Genomic DNA, 20159 nt, shown 5'->3' with positions numbered 1-20159 from the left:
GCCAACATCCGGTGAAATGGCAGAGTGCCAAATTCAAATTAAATTACTATAAATATTCAACTTTCATGAAATTACAAGTGCAATACATCAAAATAAAGCTTAACTTGTTGTTAATCCAGCCAAGGTGTCAGATTTCAAAAAGGCTTTACGGCGAAAGCAAACCATGCGATTATCTGAGGACAGCGTCCAGCACACAAATGCATAACAAATCATTTTCAACCAGGGAGTTGCGACATGAAAGTCAGAAATAGCGATCTAATATATGCCTTACCTTTGAAGATCTTCTTCTGTTGGCACTCCAAAAGGCCCCAGTTACATTACAAATGGTCCTTTTGTTCGATAAAGTCCTTGTTTATATCCATAAAAACTCAGTTTAGTTGGCGCGCTTCAGTCAACAATCCAAACGTTACCAATAAACTTATCCAAACAAGTCAATCAACATTTATAATCAAACATTAGGTACCCTAATAGGCAAATAAACAATACAATTTAAGACGGAGAATCGTTATTGTCTTTACCGGAGATAAACAAAAAGAACGCGCTCTCTCGGCCATGCGCTTGGAAACACTACAGCCAAAATGGGAGCCACTTAGAAAAACTACAACTTCTCCCTCATTTTTCCAAAAACCAGCCTGAAACTCTTTCTAAAGACTGTTGACATCTAGTGGAACCCCTAGGAACTGCAATCGGAGACGATTTCGCCCCCTATTATAAAAGTGCCAGGCATTGAAATCAGTGGTATGCTGAATGTTTTTATTTTTTGATGGTTTGTCCTTGGGATTTCGCCTGCCATTTCAGTTCTGTTATACTCACAGACATTATTTTAACAGTCTTCGAAACTTTAGAGTGTTTTCTATCCAAATCAACAATTATATGCATATCCAAGCTTCTGGGCCTGAGTAGCAGGCAGTTTACTTTGGGCACGCTTTTCATCCGGACGTCAAAATACCACCCCCTATCCCAAAGAAGTTAACCACTGATTCCTCGTCTGGTCTCTTCTCTGCACCTGGGTCCAACCTTACCATGTCACAGCAAGCTTCTGCCCAAACATGGACCCAGCAGAGATCACCCAGATCAAGAATGTAATTTGATAATTTGGTCATTTGTACGTGTAGGTAGGGTTGAACCACAGTCCAACCTCAAACCAGGAGGAGCCAATGTCCAAGTCTCATCGCCCAGTGCTACAGGCGTCCCCGTAGTTCCTCCAGGGAACCTGCACCGGGAACCCAAGATCCCAACCCCTGAGCGGTATGACGGCCACCCGGGAGGATGCAAGGGGTTTCTCACTCAGGGTTCTCTGGTGTTTGAACTACAGTCCACCTCATTCCACACCGATCGAGCCATGATTGAGCTACATCACCTCTCTATTCTCGCACAAGGCCCTGGCGTGGGCAACGGCGGTGTGAGAACAGCAGCCACTATCCTGCAGCTCCATATTAGCCTTCATTGTCGAGCTGTCATGAGTCTTTGACCAACCAGTCAGCGGACGAGAAGCAGCCAGCCGACTGTTCAACATCCTCCAAGGGGCCAGACCTGTGGCTGACTTCGCCATTGAGTTCCGCAGCCTCGCCGCTAAGAATGGGTGGAATACAGAGGCCCTGGTCACTGCTTTCCACCAAGGTTTGTCTAACTCCATCAATGATGAACTGGCCCCTTGGGAACTGGGAGAGGACCTTGAGTCCCTGATAACGCAGGAAATCAGGATCGACAACCTCCTCTGAGAACGCGTGAGACAGCGCCTTTTTGACACCACCCCAGTATCCCGGTTTCCTGAGCACCCCAAGCCCCCCGAACACAGCACTGAGGAGCCCATGCAGCTGGGACGTACACGTCTGAGCCGACAGGTGCATGACAGGCTCATGCACGAAGGCTGCTGCCTCTACTGCGGAGGTCTCGGCCATCTCCGTGCTACATGCCCAGAGCTGACGGGAAATGCCAAGGCTTGCCAGAACAAGGGGAGACCCTGACAGGCTGTGCAGTTACCTCCCAGCTACCCTGTCACCATCAGTCACTACCCCGCAACCTTCCACTGGGACAACCGTCAGCACCAGATTCAAGCCTTCGTGGACTCCGGGCCGCAGACAATTTCATTGACCAGAGAATTACAAATCCCCTGCGTGAAGTGTCCCATCCCTCTGCAGATTCAAGCCCTTGATGGATGACCCATTGGCTCTGGTCAGGTGGAATATCAGACCAAACCCATTCTACTGCAGGTTGGGGTGAACCACTCAGACTCTTACTTTTTGTTTTGATCACTGCTCCCGAGAACCCCCTTATCCTAGAGTACCTCTGGCTAGCACTACATAACCCACTATTCTCCTGTTCTATGGGACACCTACTAGACTGGGGTAAGGACTGCCAGACTAACTGTCTAAGACCCCCACCAAGAGCCTCGCCGTGTCCTCCTGCATCCATTGAAGACCAAGACTTCTCCGCTCTCCCTGCCGAATACTTCGACCTCCGGGAGGCCTTCAGTAAGAGGCAAGCCACCCCCCCCCCATTGGCCATACGACTGTGCCATAGAACTCCTACCAGGCTCTACACCTCCCCGGGGCCGTTTGTACTCCCGCCCATCCCCAGCCGACTCTGGTCCCACCTGTCCGTATACTTTATCACAGTGTTACCACCATTCCAAGGGCTTACCACTATCCTGGTGGTATCCTGGTGGTCGTTGATCGGTTCTCCAAGGCAGCCCATTTCATTACCTTCCCCAAGTTGCCCTCAGCGAAGGAGACTGCTAATCTCATGATTACCCATGTCTTTCAACTACACGGACTTCCCCAGGACTTTGTCTTGGATTGTGGGCCCCATTTCGTCGCACGGTATTGGAAAGCCTTCAGCTCCCTGTTGGGGGCCTCGGTGAGTCTCTCCTCGGGATTCCACCCACAGCAGAATGGGCAAACGGAGCAGGCCAACCAGGAGTTGAAGATGTTCCCCCGCTGTTTCGTCTCCACCCAGGCCAGCAACTGGAGCAAGTTCCTCGTCTGGGCGGAGTATGCTCACAACACACTGCCGAACTCGTCCACTGGACTACCTTAGTTCGAGTGTTAGTTTGGGTTCTTTATCCTTAACCACTGATTCCTCATCTGGTCTCTTCTCTGCACCTGGGTCCAACCTTATCACGTCACAACCTCTCCAGTCTCATGGTATGGATGTGGAGATATTGTCAAGAGAGCCTCTGGTGTACCTAAAGGGTTTTTCTAGGCCTGGGTTGTACATCATTGAAATACCTCTCTGGTGAATTGATGGTCTTCCTACTTTAATCCACACCTTTACAGTATGTCATTTTCCCATATTGACAGTCAAAGGTTGAACCTTTTCTTATTGAAGACTTCATTTGGAAAATACACTTTGCATTCAATCTATATGACTCTATCCTAGAGAGACAATATTGGAATACCAATATCTACATTGCTTAAAATATTTATATAATTTCTGGCAGATTAATCAGCTAATAGCCTTTCAGTTTATTTGTAGAACCATTTTAAATAATTTAATCCGCTAACCATGGAACATGAAGGTGGACCTTAACAGGTTTTTATCTTCGCTGAAGGGGTGAGAAATGACATTGTAAGAAATGTCCTTTCTGGTAGAACTGCTGCAGAGCAGTATCATCCCCTTCTACTGTAGATTAGAAGGGGATGATACAAGCTTCTGTAAGGTTCCTCTCAGCATTCTGAACTCACTGAGGCTCAAGAAACTCACACAGCCATGGAATGTGCACAGAGGACAAAGAAAAGCAGAGACTTCATTTCACAGTGTATGGATTCCCCTGACTTACCTTACACACACACACACACACACACACACACACACACACACACACACACACACACACACACACACACAATGGAAGAGATACAGCTCAATCATTGGCTCCTTTGAGAGGAGGGTCCTCGTCTCCTCCATTAATTTTCTCCAGCAGTAGATCTAATCCCAGTCTTGTAAAGTCTCTGCAACATAGCAGCCGCTGAATGGCTGTATCCATGACTGAAAAACTGCCTCATGTTCTGACTGCTTTCAAGCCTCACTAATGCGAATGAGATTCAATCTTTTCTTTCATTTTCTCTGACGCTCTGTCTAACTGGGTCAGGAGCAGGACCAAAGGAGTTCTACTGATGCAGGCAGCACATTGCCTTTACCTGTCTGTCACTGTTCAGACTCCATCATGCAGGGGATGAGTTTAAAAATCCCAAACCTTTCTTCAGCCACTCTAATGTGCTAGTGACAGTGTAACACTGTGAACTGTCTCTTATAATACAGTTGAGGTAATACAAGTCAAACTTGTGTAACAAGTCAAACTTCATGTTTGTCTAACTTCCTATATCCCATACCTCTGTCAATTCCAGGGTATGATAGTGATGTATTACAATGACTAAGTACATACACAACAGATGTCAGGTTGTCATGAAATATTATTTGATATTTGTGAACTATGTGAACTGTGGTTTTTATGGAATTGACAGTGTAACATTATCCTTATAGACAGGAAATGGGCATTATAGTAGGCTCAAGTGGAATTATTGATTTTGCTTAGAATGTTCAGTCTTTCGCAGGGCCTATTCTACAGTAAAGCGTTCCTCGGTGTCACTGTCTCTGTTGTCCAGCTGGAATGCAATCCTGCCAACAAAGGTGTGATCTGTTTGAAAACAAATATGCCAAGATAACTCATGTTTTTATCTATATTAAAATATAAACATTCAAAGCTACACATTCTAAAGTGGTTGTTGGCTGACTTGAACCAATTTATAGTATCCTAGCAACAGCAGTCAATATGTTTCTTAGCAACACCATTTGGATATGCATAAATTATATTTAATTCAAAACGGCTGTCACGCCCTGGCCATAGAGAGGTTTTTTTTCTCTATTTTGGTTAGGCCAGGGTGTGACTAGGGTGGGCATTCTATGTATTTTTTTTCTATGTTTTGTATTTCTTTGTTTTGGCCGGGTATGGTTCTCAATCAGGGACAGCTGTATATCGTTGTCTCTGATTGGGAGCCTTTGGGTTTTGTGGGTGGTTACTTTCTGTTTAGTTCATGTTCCTGACATAACTGTTTAGCTGTCGTTTGTTTTCTTGTTTTGTTGAAAGTGTTCTATTAAAAGTTAATGATCAGCACTCACCACGCTGCGCCTTGCTCTACTCCTTTCGACGGCCGTTACAACGGGTTGGTCTAAACAAGCATTTTTTTTTTATTTTAACTTTTATTTAACCTTTTTAACTAGGCAAGTTAGTTAAGAACAAATTCTTATTTACAATGATGGCCTAGGAACAGTGGGTTAACTGCCTTGTGATTGGTTGAGAGCGTTCTAAGCCATACTAATAAACCTGTTTAGCATTGGTAAGCCTATGTTGGGCATCTTGTTTTCAGATCCATCTGAGAAATGCCAGCAGATCCACTGTCCCATCAGCCCAGCCAGCCAATCCATTAACTTCATCTCCATTGCAAAAAAGCATAGAGACATTATTTATCCTTGCTTCTAGTCTAACATATGGTATGCAACAACAGGGTTTGTACAAATATTGCTGTCTGTCTCTCGACGTTTGCAACATTGTTTCAATATTGAAATTTGATCTCCACTGTCCTATTGAAGATTAACGTGTCAGGACGAGGCAGACGTATTTTCTCAACCAGTCGAAGTCATGAATCAGCATCATTTTTATGGATATACTAATAGAAAGAAATGTGAATAAAAAAGCAGGTCAAACGAAATGAAATGCAGCTAGATTGCTGTCTTACCAGCAACAGTTATTTTTATTTTTTTACCTTTATTATGTAAGTCAGTTAAGAACAAATTATTATTTACATTGACAGCCTAGGAACAGTGGGTTAACTGCCTTGTTCAGGGGCAGAATGACAGATCTTTACCTTGTCAGCTCAGGGATTCAATCTAGCAACCTTCCAGTTACTGGCCCAATGCTCTAACCACTAGGCTGCCTGCCGCCCCAAGATGAATGAAGTGATTGTTAGCCTTAGTAGGCTAGCTGGCATGCAAAAGATAAGAGCGTTGCCAGCCAGCATGGCAACCTGACCGATTGAATGAATGGCCAGCCGGCTTGGCAAGCAACCATAGATGTCGGGACTAGGCCTATATTTTTGTTAAGGGATGAAATAGTTGCCTATGAATACATTTATCAAAAGAATGTTTTTTATTTAATTGGTAACCCCTTGTCGAAAAGCAATAGTCTGTAGTCGGCTCCGCCTCGTACCTATGACTGCAGCACATCCGTGCTAAAAAAGTAGTTTAGCACGCCCTCTTGTGTATAATTGCTTTAGCAGGGCCTTTGAATAAAGCATTTGAGGAAGCCAAGGCTCACACATTATCAATAAGGAATCATCAGGCACCGTCATCTTAGAAGTCATAAAAATATGAGCTTCCAGGAGGTTACTGTATGTCTAGATTTTGCATAATCTTATCGGAGCCTACTCTGAAAGGGATACAAGTGGCAGATATCACTCAACTCAATTCAGGTATCTCTCTGTCTCACACTGCATTCAACCCTCATTATGTCTCATTTTCTGACTGACTGTCGGGCTGACTGACTGCTGAAAGCCTTTATCACACAATGCCTCTCTCTTGAGACCCTTCCTGTGTGTGTCTGTCCCTGGAGGTAGACCCTGTTAATGAAGAGATCATAGTCCTCTTTATCATCAGGCCCTTCAGCTCACACACACAGAGCAGCAATTAGACCTCTATCGCTCGTCTTCTGTAATCAGCCCACAGCAGCCAGGCTTAATGTTATCTATTAATGCTTTCTCTCTCCCTATGTAATGACCAGTGGAGGCTGCTGAGGGGAGGACGGCTCATAATAATGGCTGAAACGGAGTAAATGGAATGGCGTTAAACACATGGAAACCATGTGTCTGATGTTTTTGATAAGATTCCACTTATTCCACTCCAGCCATTACCACAAGCCCATCCTCCCCAATTAACCTCTTGAGGATACCCTAGGATAGGGGGCGCCACAGCGCATTTTGAAAAAAAATCGTTCCCATTTTCAACGGCCTACTAATCAAACTCAGAAGCTAGGGCATGCATATACTTATTATATATGGATAGAAAACAGCCTAAAGTTTCTAAAACTGTTTGAATGGTGTCTGTGAGTATAACAGAACTCATATGGCAGGGTGGGTAATCTAGGTTGTCCTATTTCTATGTTGGCCTGGTATGGTTCCCAATCAGAGGCAGCTGTTTATCGTTGTCTCTGATTTGGGATCATATTTAGGCAGCCATTTCCCCACTGTGTTTTGTGGGTTTTTGTTTATGTGTAGTTGCCTGTGAGCACTACATAACGTCACGTTTCGTTTGTTCTTTATTGTTTTGTTTGTGCTGAAGTTTCACTTTATAATAAAGATGTGGAACGCTACGTACACTGCGCCTTGGTCCCGTTCTTACGACAGCCGTGACATCAGGACACTAATATTTGATATTTAACAAGCCCATTAGTTAACAAAACACCTTTTCTGATTTTCCCACCTCTGAATTGTCACTCATATTACAGGTACATCTGAGACAAGATACACCTTATTCAGCCGCCATTTAATATGGATGGCTCTGAATTGAATTACAGATTTTGAGAAATGAGCTCTATTCACATGCATTTCGAGGTTGTGGCTATTTCTCTGGGCCAGCCATTTGATAATCAGTTTTCCAAATTCATGTAATTTTCCTCAACCCCTCATCTGGAGCTGGGAATCCTGTAACTTGTCAATGATGCAGGGCTTTGAACCCACAACCTTTTAACGGGCTGCACTCTGCGCACAGACCCTATCCTGGCGACCTCAGCGTAATAAAATATGGACCTGTGAGCCAACACTGTAGTATTCACCCTGCCTGTGTTACTATCACACTACTAATAGACCTCTCTGTTGGTCTCCCCTTTAGGACCGTTCAGCGGGCGGACCATTAGTGCAGTACACAAGGCCAACCACAGGCTTCATGTATCATATGTTGCTCTACTTGTGTGTCATATGCTCACAAAACATGACTGACGTAATATCAAATTATCTGAAGCAAATTTGTATACTAAGATCAATCAAATAGTCTCTGTTTGTGCAAACAATCTTAAAGGGCAATTACAACACTTTTCAAACTCATTTTCATTATCTCCAGCACAATGACCAGTGTCTACAAAACTGTGCATGCAATATATTTTCAATCCATTGCATAAACCATGATCTCTTGCTGTTACTGTCTCTAAATTACACCCTGTACTTGTAAACAACATTGTATCACTGTTTTGATGTTTTTAAATGAAAATACTGCCATGCTTGATTGCTGTATGGTCTACTATATTAATTATCTCAGTATTACTTTGGTGCAGACTGCAGTATAGTCCTTTACATAATCCATCATCTCCTCTCTGCAGAGACAGGGTCAGAGCCAGAGACAGGGTCAGAGACAGAGCCAGAGCAAGTGTCAGAGCCAGTGTCAAGAGACTCTTAAACCTCCTCCTTCCTGCTGTCACACTATAACCTGAACTCTACAACCTCGAGAAAAAAAATCTAATGCTGATGAAACATGGCCATGGCACCAACCCCAGATTCCATTCCATTCCATTCTGTCTGCATCTTTACTATACCAGTTCAGCAATGTCCATAGTGTGCAATTTGAGAACAAAGTTATAACTCTTCTAAAGTATCAGACAGCCTCTTCATAGATTCTCTAAAGTCACACAGTAGGCTATATTTCATATTATCAAGCAATGATGAGACTTAGATTAATGTTTATTATTTGGTATGCAATCACCAGAAATGCCAATACAAAGTCTTAGATTCAGCACATTATCTCATTTGTTCTTATCAGACCAGTATGCAAACTGTTTCTGAACCTACAGCCGACATTGGCTGAGATAATGGAATTCGATATTCACTTTCTACTTTCTTGGCCTGTTTACATTTTTCTGTGATAATTAATTATAAGGCTGATGTAACAAAGTGTTCCCTGTGGCTCAGTTGGTAGAGCATGGTGTTTGCAACACCAGGGTTGTGGGTTTGATTCCCACGGGGGGCCAGTACGGAGAAAAAAAAAAAAATGTATGAAATGATATGTATGCATTCACTACTGTAAGTCGCTCTGGATAAGAGCGTCTGCTAAATGACTAAAATGTAAATGTAATTATCTCAGAAATCTTATTGTGTGTCTGTTTACAAGAGCTGACAATTAAGTTTATCCAAAAGAACATAAAGCATGTTTGACAGCACAAACCATTTCCCCACAATGGCAAAGCAGGAAGAATATTGTCTATTTCAACCAGTGAAATTAAACTGACTATAGATGAGTATGGCCAAGGCTGCATCCTAGCTGACTACTGCCTATATTTCATTTGTTCTCTTATTAAGCTTAGAGAAAGTGCCTGTCTTCAACCTTGGGGGGAAAAATGTTGTTCTAAAAGCACTGCAGGAAGGAAGCTTTCACAGGCAGTGAAAGACATGCAGAGAGGGACTTATCTGATGTGTTCAGATGGGCAGAAGGGTGCTAAGGCTTCTCTCATCCTCTATCTCCTCCCCCCTACGCCTCTCTCTATCTCTCCTCTCGCCAGGTGTACGAACGAGGGACCAACGTGGAGCAATTTGTTACTCGCTTCCTGTTAAAGGAATCAGCCAATCAGATCCATTCTCTGCTCAACTCGGTGGAGAGTGCTGTGGGCGCTATTGACGAGCAGCACTGTAGTCAGTCAGGGTGAGTTGTGGAGTGAGGAGGACACCACTGCTGTGTCATGTCCATCACTTGTCCATCACATATGTGTGAAATTTAGCCTGGAAGTCCCCCAAATGAAAATCACTCAGGTTCCTAGTAATGTGCCTTCTCTGGCTACTGTGATCCACCCTCATCCTCTCTCTCTCTCATCTCTCATCCCTCTCTGGGGCAGCCGGTAGCCTAGTGGTTAGAGCATTGGGCCAGTAATCTAAAGGTTGCTGGATTAAATCCCCGAGCTGACAAGGTAAACATTTGTTGTTCTGCCCCTGAGCAAGGCAGTTAACCCACTGTTCCCCAGGTGCCGAAGACATGGATGTTGATTATGGCAGCCCCCACACCTCTCTGATTCAGAGGGGTTGGGTTAAATGTGGAAGATGCATTCAGTTGTACAACTGACTAGGTATCTCCCTTTGTCTGTCTGTCTTTCACTCCCTTTGTATAGGTACCCTACTAAGGTCAGTCAACAGGTTCCAGAGAAATGTTATGAGAACCCAGTGCCTGACAACCCTCCTAACAACAGAGTCAGTGCTGCCAAGGATGCTTCCCCAAGGAACATCAACACTGCTACAGGTGAGGCCTCTATGCCTGTGTCACACACAGCATACTGTACACTGGCATAGGCCTACAGTATGGAGTCTCTCACTGAAGATGGATTGGAGTCAATTATCCAGCCCCTTCTACAATCCGCTGATTCATTTAAGTGATGTACTTTACCTTCTGTCTCCCTCTCTCTCCCCTAAGAACACCAAACACCCTCTCTCTCCCCTTAAAACACATCACGTTTAAGCAGAATGTAGACGTGTGTCACCTGAACCAAATGCAATGTAATAAACAATAATCTGAATGAAGTCTGACATACCTTAGTGATTAGCTTGGAGACAAGCCTGGTAGAATGAATCAAGCAGAATGGAAGTCAAAAGCACTGTTCTCTTCAGGCAGAGTGTTTTATTTCCCATTTTCTACATTCTCAATCAATCATCTACAGGAACATGGAGATGTGACTAGTGGCTCCAGCTCTCCCACAGAGAGGATGAGGATGAGGGAGGGAGGGAGGAAGGAGCGGCTGTAACAATGACACAGATATGCATATCAAAAAGTCAAATACATTATACTCTGCATGCAGCCATCACTTCAGTTGGAGTTGGTTCTGCAGTGAGCCGCTGTAAAACAGCACATGTAGGCCTATGGGTTTGAGTAGCAATATCAGTCTACCGAAACCAGTGTGCATATGCCAGACACCCTCATTTGTAGATTTCTTAATTCATTCAGAACCACAACGACATTTCAGCTATTTCATGCTTCTGTCTCAAAGATAATTCTGGAATGTATCAATTTAAAGCAGCTTGCATAACGTACAGCATTCAAAGCAATTACAGAATAAACAAAGAGTGCACAATCAGCATGCATCATGCATGCAGTAGATAAGCATTATGTACTGTGGTGTACAATGGTTTGGGAGTAGACCAAGTGCTTGAAAACTAACTTTTCAATGGGGATAAATAATCCCTTTTCCCCTGAATCCATTCCTGAATTTCAATTAGAGAGTGGCTCCACTGAAAAGCAGAGTTAGAGCTTCTGGCTATGGCCTCACAAATTAATTCCAGTCCAAACTGCTCTCATTTATTAACAGGCTTTATTGAATTACATTAGAATGACATGGAAACCATAGAAACTGTCTATAGAAAGGGGCAATTTTGAGTCCATTACTAAAGCCTGACACCAGTTAAACATTTCCCACAGACACTCATAAACCTGACAGTTTGGGCAATAAAAGCCAGTATTACAGCTGTCAGCGGCTGGAAATAGGGCCTTGACTGGGGCCAGCTTGGTCTGGCCTGTCATTTATTTTATCAGGAAGATATTGATCTATACTTCCCTGTGCCCCCTCCCCCTCTCTCTGTCTCTCACTCTTAGACTCACTCGTTCTTTCCTGACTATCCCCCACACTTTTATCAAATATATTTATAAATATATATATTTTTTTCCGACAGTTGTTCCTGCTATTTTGCAATATCCCTCTTTTTTAACCATGGCAGACAATACATTCTCGTTGCAGAATCTGTCTGTGCTCTCTCTTCACTGAACAGGGAATACCTTGCCAGTGAAAGTGCTAAATGTTAACATTCATGCTGATCATATTTGTGGAACTGCCTCCTTGCAGGACTATATGACACTATGGGAGAAATGTTGTTTTTAAATGAGCCATTGTTCATTGTTCAATGTTACCTGAGGCAAGCCACACTCCTCCATGCATTTTGACAAGGGTGTACTTGTGCTTGTGTGTGGAATGAAAACGCAGGCACCAGTGTGTGGAATGAAAACGTTCCTGCGAAAATGTTCCTGCGAACATCTGCGACTGTCATATGTGTGACAGTATGCTAAGCCAGCTGCACATGGAGATGGCTGTCTGTTGTTAGCATGGCCAGTCAGGAATAATGACTGCTCTCCTGTGTATGACAGAGAGCATACTCAAACAGTATGGACAGCCATTCAGCCCCAACTGACCAAATGTGCCTGCTATGTGCATGCTTCAAACGTCTCTATGGTTATGGATGGTAGGTTCCAAAATGCCACAGCCCCTCTAGGCTCTGTGCTTCTGTGGTAAGCTCATCAACACAGGGGGAAGTGTCATCCTCTAATTGGCTTGGCACCTTGAGAGGTGATGATTTTAAAGAGCAGAAAGCCCTTTTCCACCACTAATTGGTTATGTTGCATCACATAGAGAGGAGAAGAATGGAAGGATTAATATTATTGGCCTTCCTATTCATTTCTGCCTCACTGAGGCCTCTTATCACAGGGCCTCTCAGTGTGTTTCATTCTATTGTCATTGTGGTCCTGGCTGGGCCTTTACTGCACACACTATTATCCAGGGTGACTCACAAAGGCAAAGCTAATCAGAAGGGCCAAGTACGTTAGGATAGAATGTGTTATTGCTTTCTACACAGAGCTGAAAAGCAATAAAAGCCTCTTCTCTGCTGAGGCACTAGGTATATATTTCAATGTCAAACCTTGAATAGTCATGATTTTTCCTGATTAACACATTTATTCCCTATTTATCAGACCTGGTTGTAACTCTTTAATTGCCTCAAATATTCATAGACTCTGGGGGAAAGATCTGTACCATAAAATGTGTTGGATGCTGAGAGTGTGTTGGCTTCAGGTGTTGAATGCTGGGAGTGTGTTGGCTCTGTTCTATCAGGGGTGGTGGAGGTGAGGAAAGAGACGCTGGAGGCACAGATCAACCGACTAGCTGAGCTGATTGGACGCCTTGAGAACAAGGTAAGAACACCCACCCTGCTCAAAAAAAAGTATTGTAATAAAATACAAAAATTACACTAAACAAAAATACAAATGCAACATATAAAGTGTTGGTCCTATGTTTCATGAGCTGAAATAAAATATCCCAGAAATGTTCCATTCACATAAAAAGCTTATTTCTATCAAATTGTGTGCACAATTGTGTTTACATCCCTGTTAGTGAGCATTTCTCCTTTGCCAAGATAATCCATCCACCTGACAGGTGTGGGTTATCAAGAAGCTGATTAAACAGCATGGTCATTACACAGGTCCACCTTGTGCTGGGAACAACAGCAGGCCACTCTAAAATGTGCAGTTTTGTCACACAACACAATGCCACCAATATTGCAAGTTTTGCGGGAGCGTACAATTGGAATACTGACTGCAGGAATGTCCACCAGTGCTGTTGCCAGAGAATTTAATGTTCATTTCTCTACCGTACATCGTTTGAGAAAATTTGACAGTACGTCCAACAGGCCTCACAACCACAGACCATGTGTAACCACGCCAGCCCAGGACCTCCACAACCCTGCTTCTTCACCTGCGGGATCGTCTGAGACCAGCCACACAGACTGCTGATGAAACTGTGGGTTTTCACAACCAAAGAATTTCTGCACAAACTGTCAGAAACCATCTCAGGGAAGCTCATCTGTGTGCTCATCATCCGCACAAGGGTCTTGACCTGACTGCAGTTTGGCATCGTAACCAACTTCAGTGAGTAAATGCTCACCTTCAATGGCCACTGTCACGATGAATCCCGGTTTTAACTGTACCGGGCAGATGGCAGACAGCGTGTATGGCGTCGTGTGGGTGAGCGGTTTGCTGATGTCAACGTTGTGAACAGAGTGCCCCATGGTGGTGGTGGGGTTATGGTATGGGCAGGCATAAGTTACTGACAGCTAACACAATTGCATTTTATCAATGGAAATTTGAATGCACAGAGATACTGTGACAAGATCCTGAGGCCCATTGTCGTGCCATTCATCTGCCGCCATCACCTCATGTTTCAGCATGGTAATGCACGGCCCCATGTCGCAAGGATCTGTACACAATTCCTGGAAGCTGAAAATGTCCCAGATCTTCTATGGCCTGCACACTCAACAGACATGTCACCCATTGAGCATGTTTGGGATGCTCTGCATCGACATGTACAACAGCGTGTTCCAGTTCCCACCAATATCCAGCAATTTTGCATAGCCATCGAAGAAGAGTGGGACAACATTCCACAGGCCACAATCAACAGCCTGATCAACTCTATGTGAAGAAGATGTGTCTCGCTGCATGAGGCAAATGGTGGTCACACCAGATACCGGCTGGTTTTCTGATCCATGCCCCTACCTTTGTTTTTAATCCATAGATTAAGGCCTAATGAATGTATTTCAATTGACTGATTTCCTTATATGAACTGTACCTCAGTAAAATCTTTGAAATTGTTGCATGTTGTGTTATCTTGGAAAATGCAGTTTGTATTTTCTATTTCGGCATGATCAGCTCAGAAATTGATGACTACAAACTTGAAATCACTGATTATCATGACAATTTAGCCCACCCCAGTCATAGACTGTTCTCTCTACTACCGCATGGCAAGCGGTACCGGAGTGCCAAGTCTAGGACAATAAGGCTTCTCAACAGTTTTTAAGACTCCTGAACAGGTAATCAAATGGCTACCCGGACTATTTGCATTGTGTGCCCCCCCCAACCCCTCTTTTTACGCTGCTGCTACTCTCTGTTTATCATATATGCATAGTCACTTTAACTATACATTCATGTACATACTACCTCAATTGGGCCGACCAACCAGTGCTCCCGCACATTGGCTAACCGGGCTATGTGCATTGTGTCCCGCCACCCACCACCCGCCAACCCCTCTTTTACGCTACTGCTACTCTCTGTTCATCATATATGCATAGTCACTTTAACCATATCTACATGTACATGCTACCTCAATCAGCCTGACTAACCTGGTGTCTGTATGTAGCCTCGCTACTTTTATAGCCTCGCTACTGTATATAGCCTGTCTTTTTACTGTTGTTTTATTTCTTTACCTACCTATTGTTCACCTAATACCTTTTTTGCACTATTGGTTAGAGCCTGTAAGTAAGCATTTCACCGTAAGGTCTGTAGTATTCGGCGCACGTGACAAATAAACTTTGATTTGATTTGACTGAAACTCCTGGACAGCAGTCGTGAGTAGCCTGATTTCATTCCATTGGCTATTGTCCATTTTACTTTGACCTGTCCTGTTTATAGTATATGGTGTGTTTGTTAACATGGTCATTCATATTCACACTGAAGCACATTTTTATTTGATAGGACGCCATTTAGGCTATTTAATCAGAAACACTCATGATGTAAAAAGTGTTTCATGACATTATCATAAATTTGGTCGTCCTGCAGGCTACAGAAAAGGCCACAGAGGCTATATAGTATTTCTACTGTATAGGCTGCTACATGATTTATGTTAGATGACTTTGACGGAGCGTTGGTGGAGTGCCACAGCTCTGCGTCTCTCCAACAGTACCATGGAGAGGTGCACTGGGCATGGACAAGATAAATGTTTCGTGCCCCTGCCTTTGGCAAAGTGGACACTGCTTATCATGGGGCAGCATCACCACTCACCTTAATAGCCCATATGCCACTGGGTGAATAATGTTTTCATTGTTTTGGGCAGAATTATGTGAGGTGATATGTGTTGTTGGAGGTGCGTCTTAGTCAATTTAGCTTGTTAAATGCCACCCTCGTCAATCTGCTGCCCTAAGAGGCTGCCTAATCATGCCTAATGGGCGGGCCGTCCCTGATAGAACCAATCTCTAGCACATCCCATGGTGGCTCGTTAGCGCATCTCCAACCACACATCCAATCTGTGCTGCACCTCCCAGGCATCTCTAGCACTGGTGCTCCCTACTTGACACACTGCTCGCTTAACCTGGAAGCCAGCCACACCAATGTGTCGGAGGAAACATTGTACAGCTGGCGACCGTGTCAGCGTGCATGTGCCCTGCCCGCCACAAGGAGTCGCTAGAGCGCGATGGGACAAGGACATCCTTGTCGGCCAAACCCTTCCCTAACCCGGACGATGGATGGACAATTGTGCGCTGCCTCATGGGTCTCCCAGTCGCACCCAGCTGCGACACAGCCCGGGATGGAACCCGGGTCTGTAGTGACGCCTTAGAACGCTGCGCCACTCGGGAGGCCCAGTGCTCCCTACTTTAAAAAGCTAGGAGCACAACATCACATTTTGGAGTGCCAGAAAAAATGTATTGTACATGTTAAATTTTGGTCCTTACTGAACACTTCTGTTTTTTGATTCTACCTGTTGTTTTTGCACTCACCTGGTTTCCCAGGTCCCAGTTCTTCGGCCCTCAAGTCAAATTAAATCAAATCCAATTTTATTGGTCACATACACATATTTAGGAGATCAGGGTTGGAGAGTAACGTATTATGTAAGGGATTAAAAAAACTGTAATCCATTACATTACCAGCAAAAAAAATATTGTAATCAGACACGACCCTGAGCCTAGTCACAGAGCTATCACAACAACCCTGAGCCTAGTCACAGAGCTATCACAACAACAATCCTGAGCCTAGTCATAGAGCTATCACAACAACAACCCTTAGTCTAGTCACAGAGCTATCACAACAACAATCCTGAGCCTAGTCACAGAGCTATCACAACAACCCTGAGCCTAGTCACAGAGCTATCACAACAACAACCCTGAGCCTAGTCATAGAGCTATCACAACAACAATCCTGAGCCTAGTCACAGAGCTATCACAACAACCCTGAGCCTAGTCACAGAGCTATCACAGCAACAACCCTTAGTCTAGTCACAGAGCTATCACAACAACAATCCTGAGCCTAGTCACAGAGCTATCACAACAACCCTGAGCATAGTCACAGAGCTATCACAGCAACAACCCTTAGTCTAGTCACAGAGCTATCACAACAACAACCTTGAGTCTAGTCACAGAGCTATCACAACAACAACCCTGAGTCTAGTCACAGAGCTATCACAACAACCCTGAGCCTAGTCATAGAGCTATCACAACAACAACCCTGAGCCTAGTCACAGAGCTATCACAACAACAACCCTGAGCCTAGTCACAGAGCTATCACAGCAACCCTGAGCCTAGTCACAGAGCTATCACAACAACCCTGAGCCTAGTCATAGAGCTATCACAACAACAACCCTGAGTCTAGTCACAGAGCTATCACAACAACAACCCTGAGTCTAGTCACAGAGCTATCACAACAACAACCCTGAGCCTAGTCACAGAGCTATCACAACAACAACCCTGAGTCTAGTCACAGAGCTATCACAACAACAACCTTGAGTCTAGTCATAGAGCTAACCAACTGTGCCACACAGGAACATAATCTACATTGCATTCTGGATGGAATGTTACTGATCTGGAAGTTTTGGTGTCAAAATGACGCTTGTTGATATTCTGAATCTCAGACTGAGGTATCTATGGCTGTAGTCAGATAGCACGGTAGGTTTTGAAAAAGCAGAAAGGGTGCCAGTGAGTGCTGGGGTAAGAATGATGGTAATTATATAACCTGAAATTAGGACACAGACTGTTTATAGTGTAAACATCTGCTCTAATAACTTTCTGTTTCTAGACACTTTCCTCTCCAAATTTATCAGATTACAGATACTTTTGAAAAACTAGATGATTACTTTGAGGATTACTTTTAAATTCAGAAAGGATGTTTGTGAAAAAAAATCTTTGACACTTCTCTGTTTCTCAATGACATTCAAATCAGCATTGAAAAAGGCACAAATTTAAGTTTGTTCCACCGGAGCGAGTCTGACCAGAAGTCAGAGACCACTATGATGACACACCAAATGTGTTTGATGGATCGCGGGAAAAGAACAGGAATAGGCTTTTATAGGCTACAGTCCAAACTATGTCTTCCAATGGTGCAACTGCTGTCGGCATCCAAAGATTATCCAATTTGAATAAACACTTGGAGGTAAGGATGACAGCAGTGGTGTAGTCTACGGCGATACGGATATCACTTATTATGGATATCTCCATAGCTCATTGATGTGAATCACACTGCTGCTCTCTCATTTAGCTATTTACGCCTTTACGGATTGTGGTTGTTGTGGATGGCTGTTCACAAATCTAAATGTGTATTTGAACCCAATAATGGTTGAATTCAAGAAGTTTAAGCTGACTATCAATCATTGTTTTTGAAACCAGTGGACTGCCAGTGAAAATGCGCTCTTGCAAAAGCTACATAGTGCAGATCCCAGCCTATGGAATAAAAGTGGGGCTTTTATTGCTCAATCTAATTCATAATGAATATTTTCTTTTTTAAGGCTGTCAAAAGTGTGCGAGTTTGAGCATGTGGCCTATAGACACATACTCAAACTCGCACAGTTTTGACAGACTTAAAGGGGCAATCTGTAGTTGCTACATCCATTTTTGGACTTATAAATTATATATATATATTCTTCAAGAATCAATGGATATATGGATATATAATGGGTATATATATATTATCAACATCCTTGAAGAATATAACTTAGAAATGCCTCATGAGCTAAGTTCAACTGTTACACTCCATGAGAACCAAAAAATAAGCTTGTTTTCCCCCAATGTTTGTAAACATTGTACATTTATAGCTTATGGCATAGTTAAAACAATCATTTTGATATCACGGATGGTCCGTCCTTGCATCCATAGCTCTGTCTATCAATCTGAGCGTGGTTACATTTCTCCAGGCCCATCTCTCAGCGTTTTACTAAAACAGATGCGGGGCGTCCATTTTGTTATTGTTTCATCTGTGGATGTGCCCTTTAAACAGCTGTATATTACCAAGATATCAAAGTGTCATCAACAAAAAGGTGAACAGGAGGCCAATAGCAAATGCAGAATATGACGTTCATTTTCACATGGAAATAGCACTTTTCAGTAGCACTCAAAGCATTTATTTTTCATCTCGAATCAATGAGCCCAATCAGTCCTCCAAGACAACAAAATCATAAACAACAGAGTTGTTCTGGCTAATAAGTCCTTAGATTTGGGGTTATGCTCAGGTAAAACAATATTATTGAAGCTCAAGGGGTATAACATTTATTGGAAGGACTGGAATTCTAATAGACTTTGGTTTTTAATGTAAATATATAATTTAATCGTATTATTACAGTACCAGTCAAAAGTTTGGACACACCTACTCATTCCAATTACATTGTAGAATAATAGTGAATGCATCAAAACTATGAAATAACACATATGGAATCATTTTTAACCAGAAAAGTGTTAAACAAATCAAAATATATTTTATATTTGTGATTGTCACAACACAACACAATTCTTCAAAGTGGCCACCCTTTGCCTTCATGACAGATTTGCACACTCTTGGCATTCTCTCAACCAGCTTCATGGAATGCATTTCAATTAACAGTTGTCCCTTGTTAAAAGTTCATTTGTGGAATTTCTTTCCTTCTTAATGAGTTTGAGCCAATCAGTTGTGTTGTGACAAGGTAGCGGTGGTATACAGAAGATAGCCCTATTTGGTAAAAGATCAAGTCCATATTATGGCAATAACAGCTCAAATAAGCAAAGAGAAACGACAGTCTAATAATTTCTTTAAGACATGAAGGTCAGTCAATCCGAAAAATTTCAAGAACTTTGAAAGTTTCTTCAAGTGCAGTCGCAAAAACCATCAAGAGCTATGATGAAACTGGCTCTCATGAGGATTGCCACAGGAAAGGAAGACTCAGAGTTACCTCTGCAGCAGAGGATAAGTTCATTTCGAATTACCAGCCTCAGAAATTGCAGCCAGAAATAAATGCTTCACAGAGTTCAAGTAACAGACACATCTCAACATCAACTGTTCAGGGGTGACTACTTGAATCAGGCCTTCATGGTCGAATTGTTGCAAAGAAACCACTACTAAAGGACACCAATAAGAAGAGACTTGCTTGGGCCAAGAAACACGAGCAATGGACATTAGACCGGTGGAAATCTGTCCTTTGATCTGATGAGTCCAAATTTGAGATTTTTGGTTTCAACCGCCGTGTCTTTGTGAGATGCAGAGTAGTTTAATGGATGATCTCTGCATGTGTGGTTCCCACCGTGAAGCATGGAGGAGTAGGTGTGATGGTGTGGGGGTGCTTTGCTGGTGACACTGTCTGTGATTTATTTAGA

At 43.2% G+C, this 20159-nt stretch overlaps 1 protein-coding gene across 2 annotated transcripts in view; it reads left to right on the top strand.

The window, feature by feature from the left end:
* The window catches only part of LOC106560819 (N-terminal EF-hand calcium-binding protein 2), a 151472-nt gene that overhangs the window by 98418 nt on the left and 32895 nt on the right, over positions 1 to 20159 (top strand). For both annotated transcript variants that reach the window (XM_014124148.3, XM_014124147.3), the window contains exons 6-8: positions 9542 to 9681; positions 10142 to 10269; positions 12899 to 12978. In XM_014124148.3, coding sequence (XP_013979623.1) covers positions 9542 to 9681; positions 10142 to 10269; positions 12899 to 12978 — 348 coding nt within the window. The remainder of the gene's footprint in view (positions 1 to 9541; positions 9682 to 10141; positions 10270 to 12898; positions 12979 to 20159) is intronic.

The sequence above is a fragment of the Salmo salar genome, chromosome 10 (genome assembly GCF_965601325.2).
Source record: "Salmo salar chromosome 10, fSalSal1, whole genome shotgun sequence".
In the NCBI taxonomy this organism is placed as follows: domain Eukaryota; kingdom Metazoa; phylum Chordata; class Actinopteri; order Salmoniformes; family Salmonidae; genus Salmo; species Salmo salar.
The sequence above is the reverse complement of the archived record's forward strand: the minus strand, read 5'-3'. Positions and strand labels throughout refer to the sequence as shown.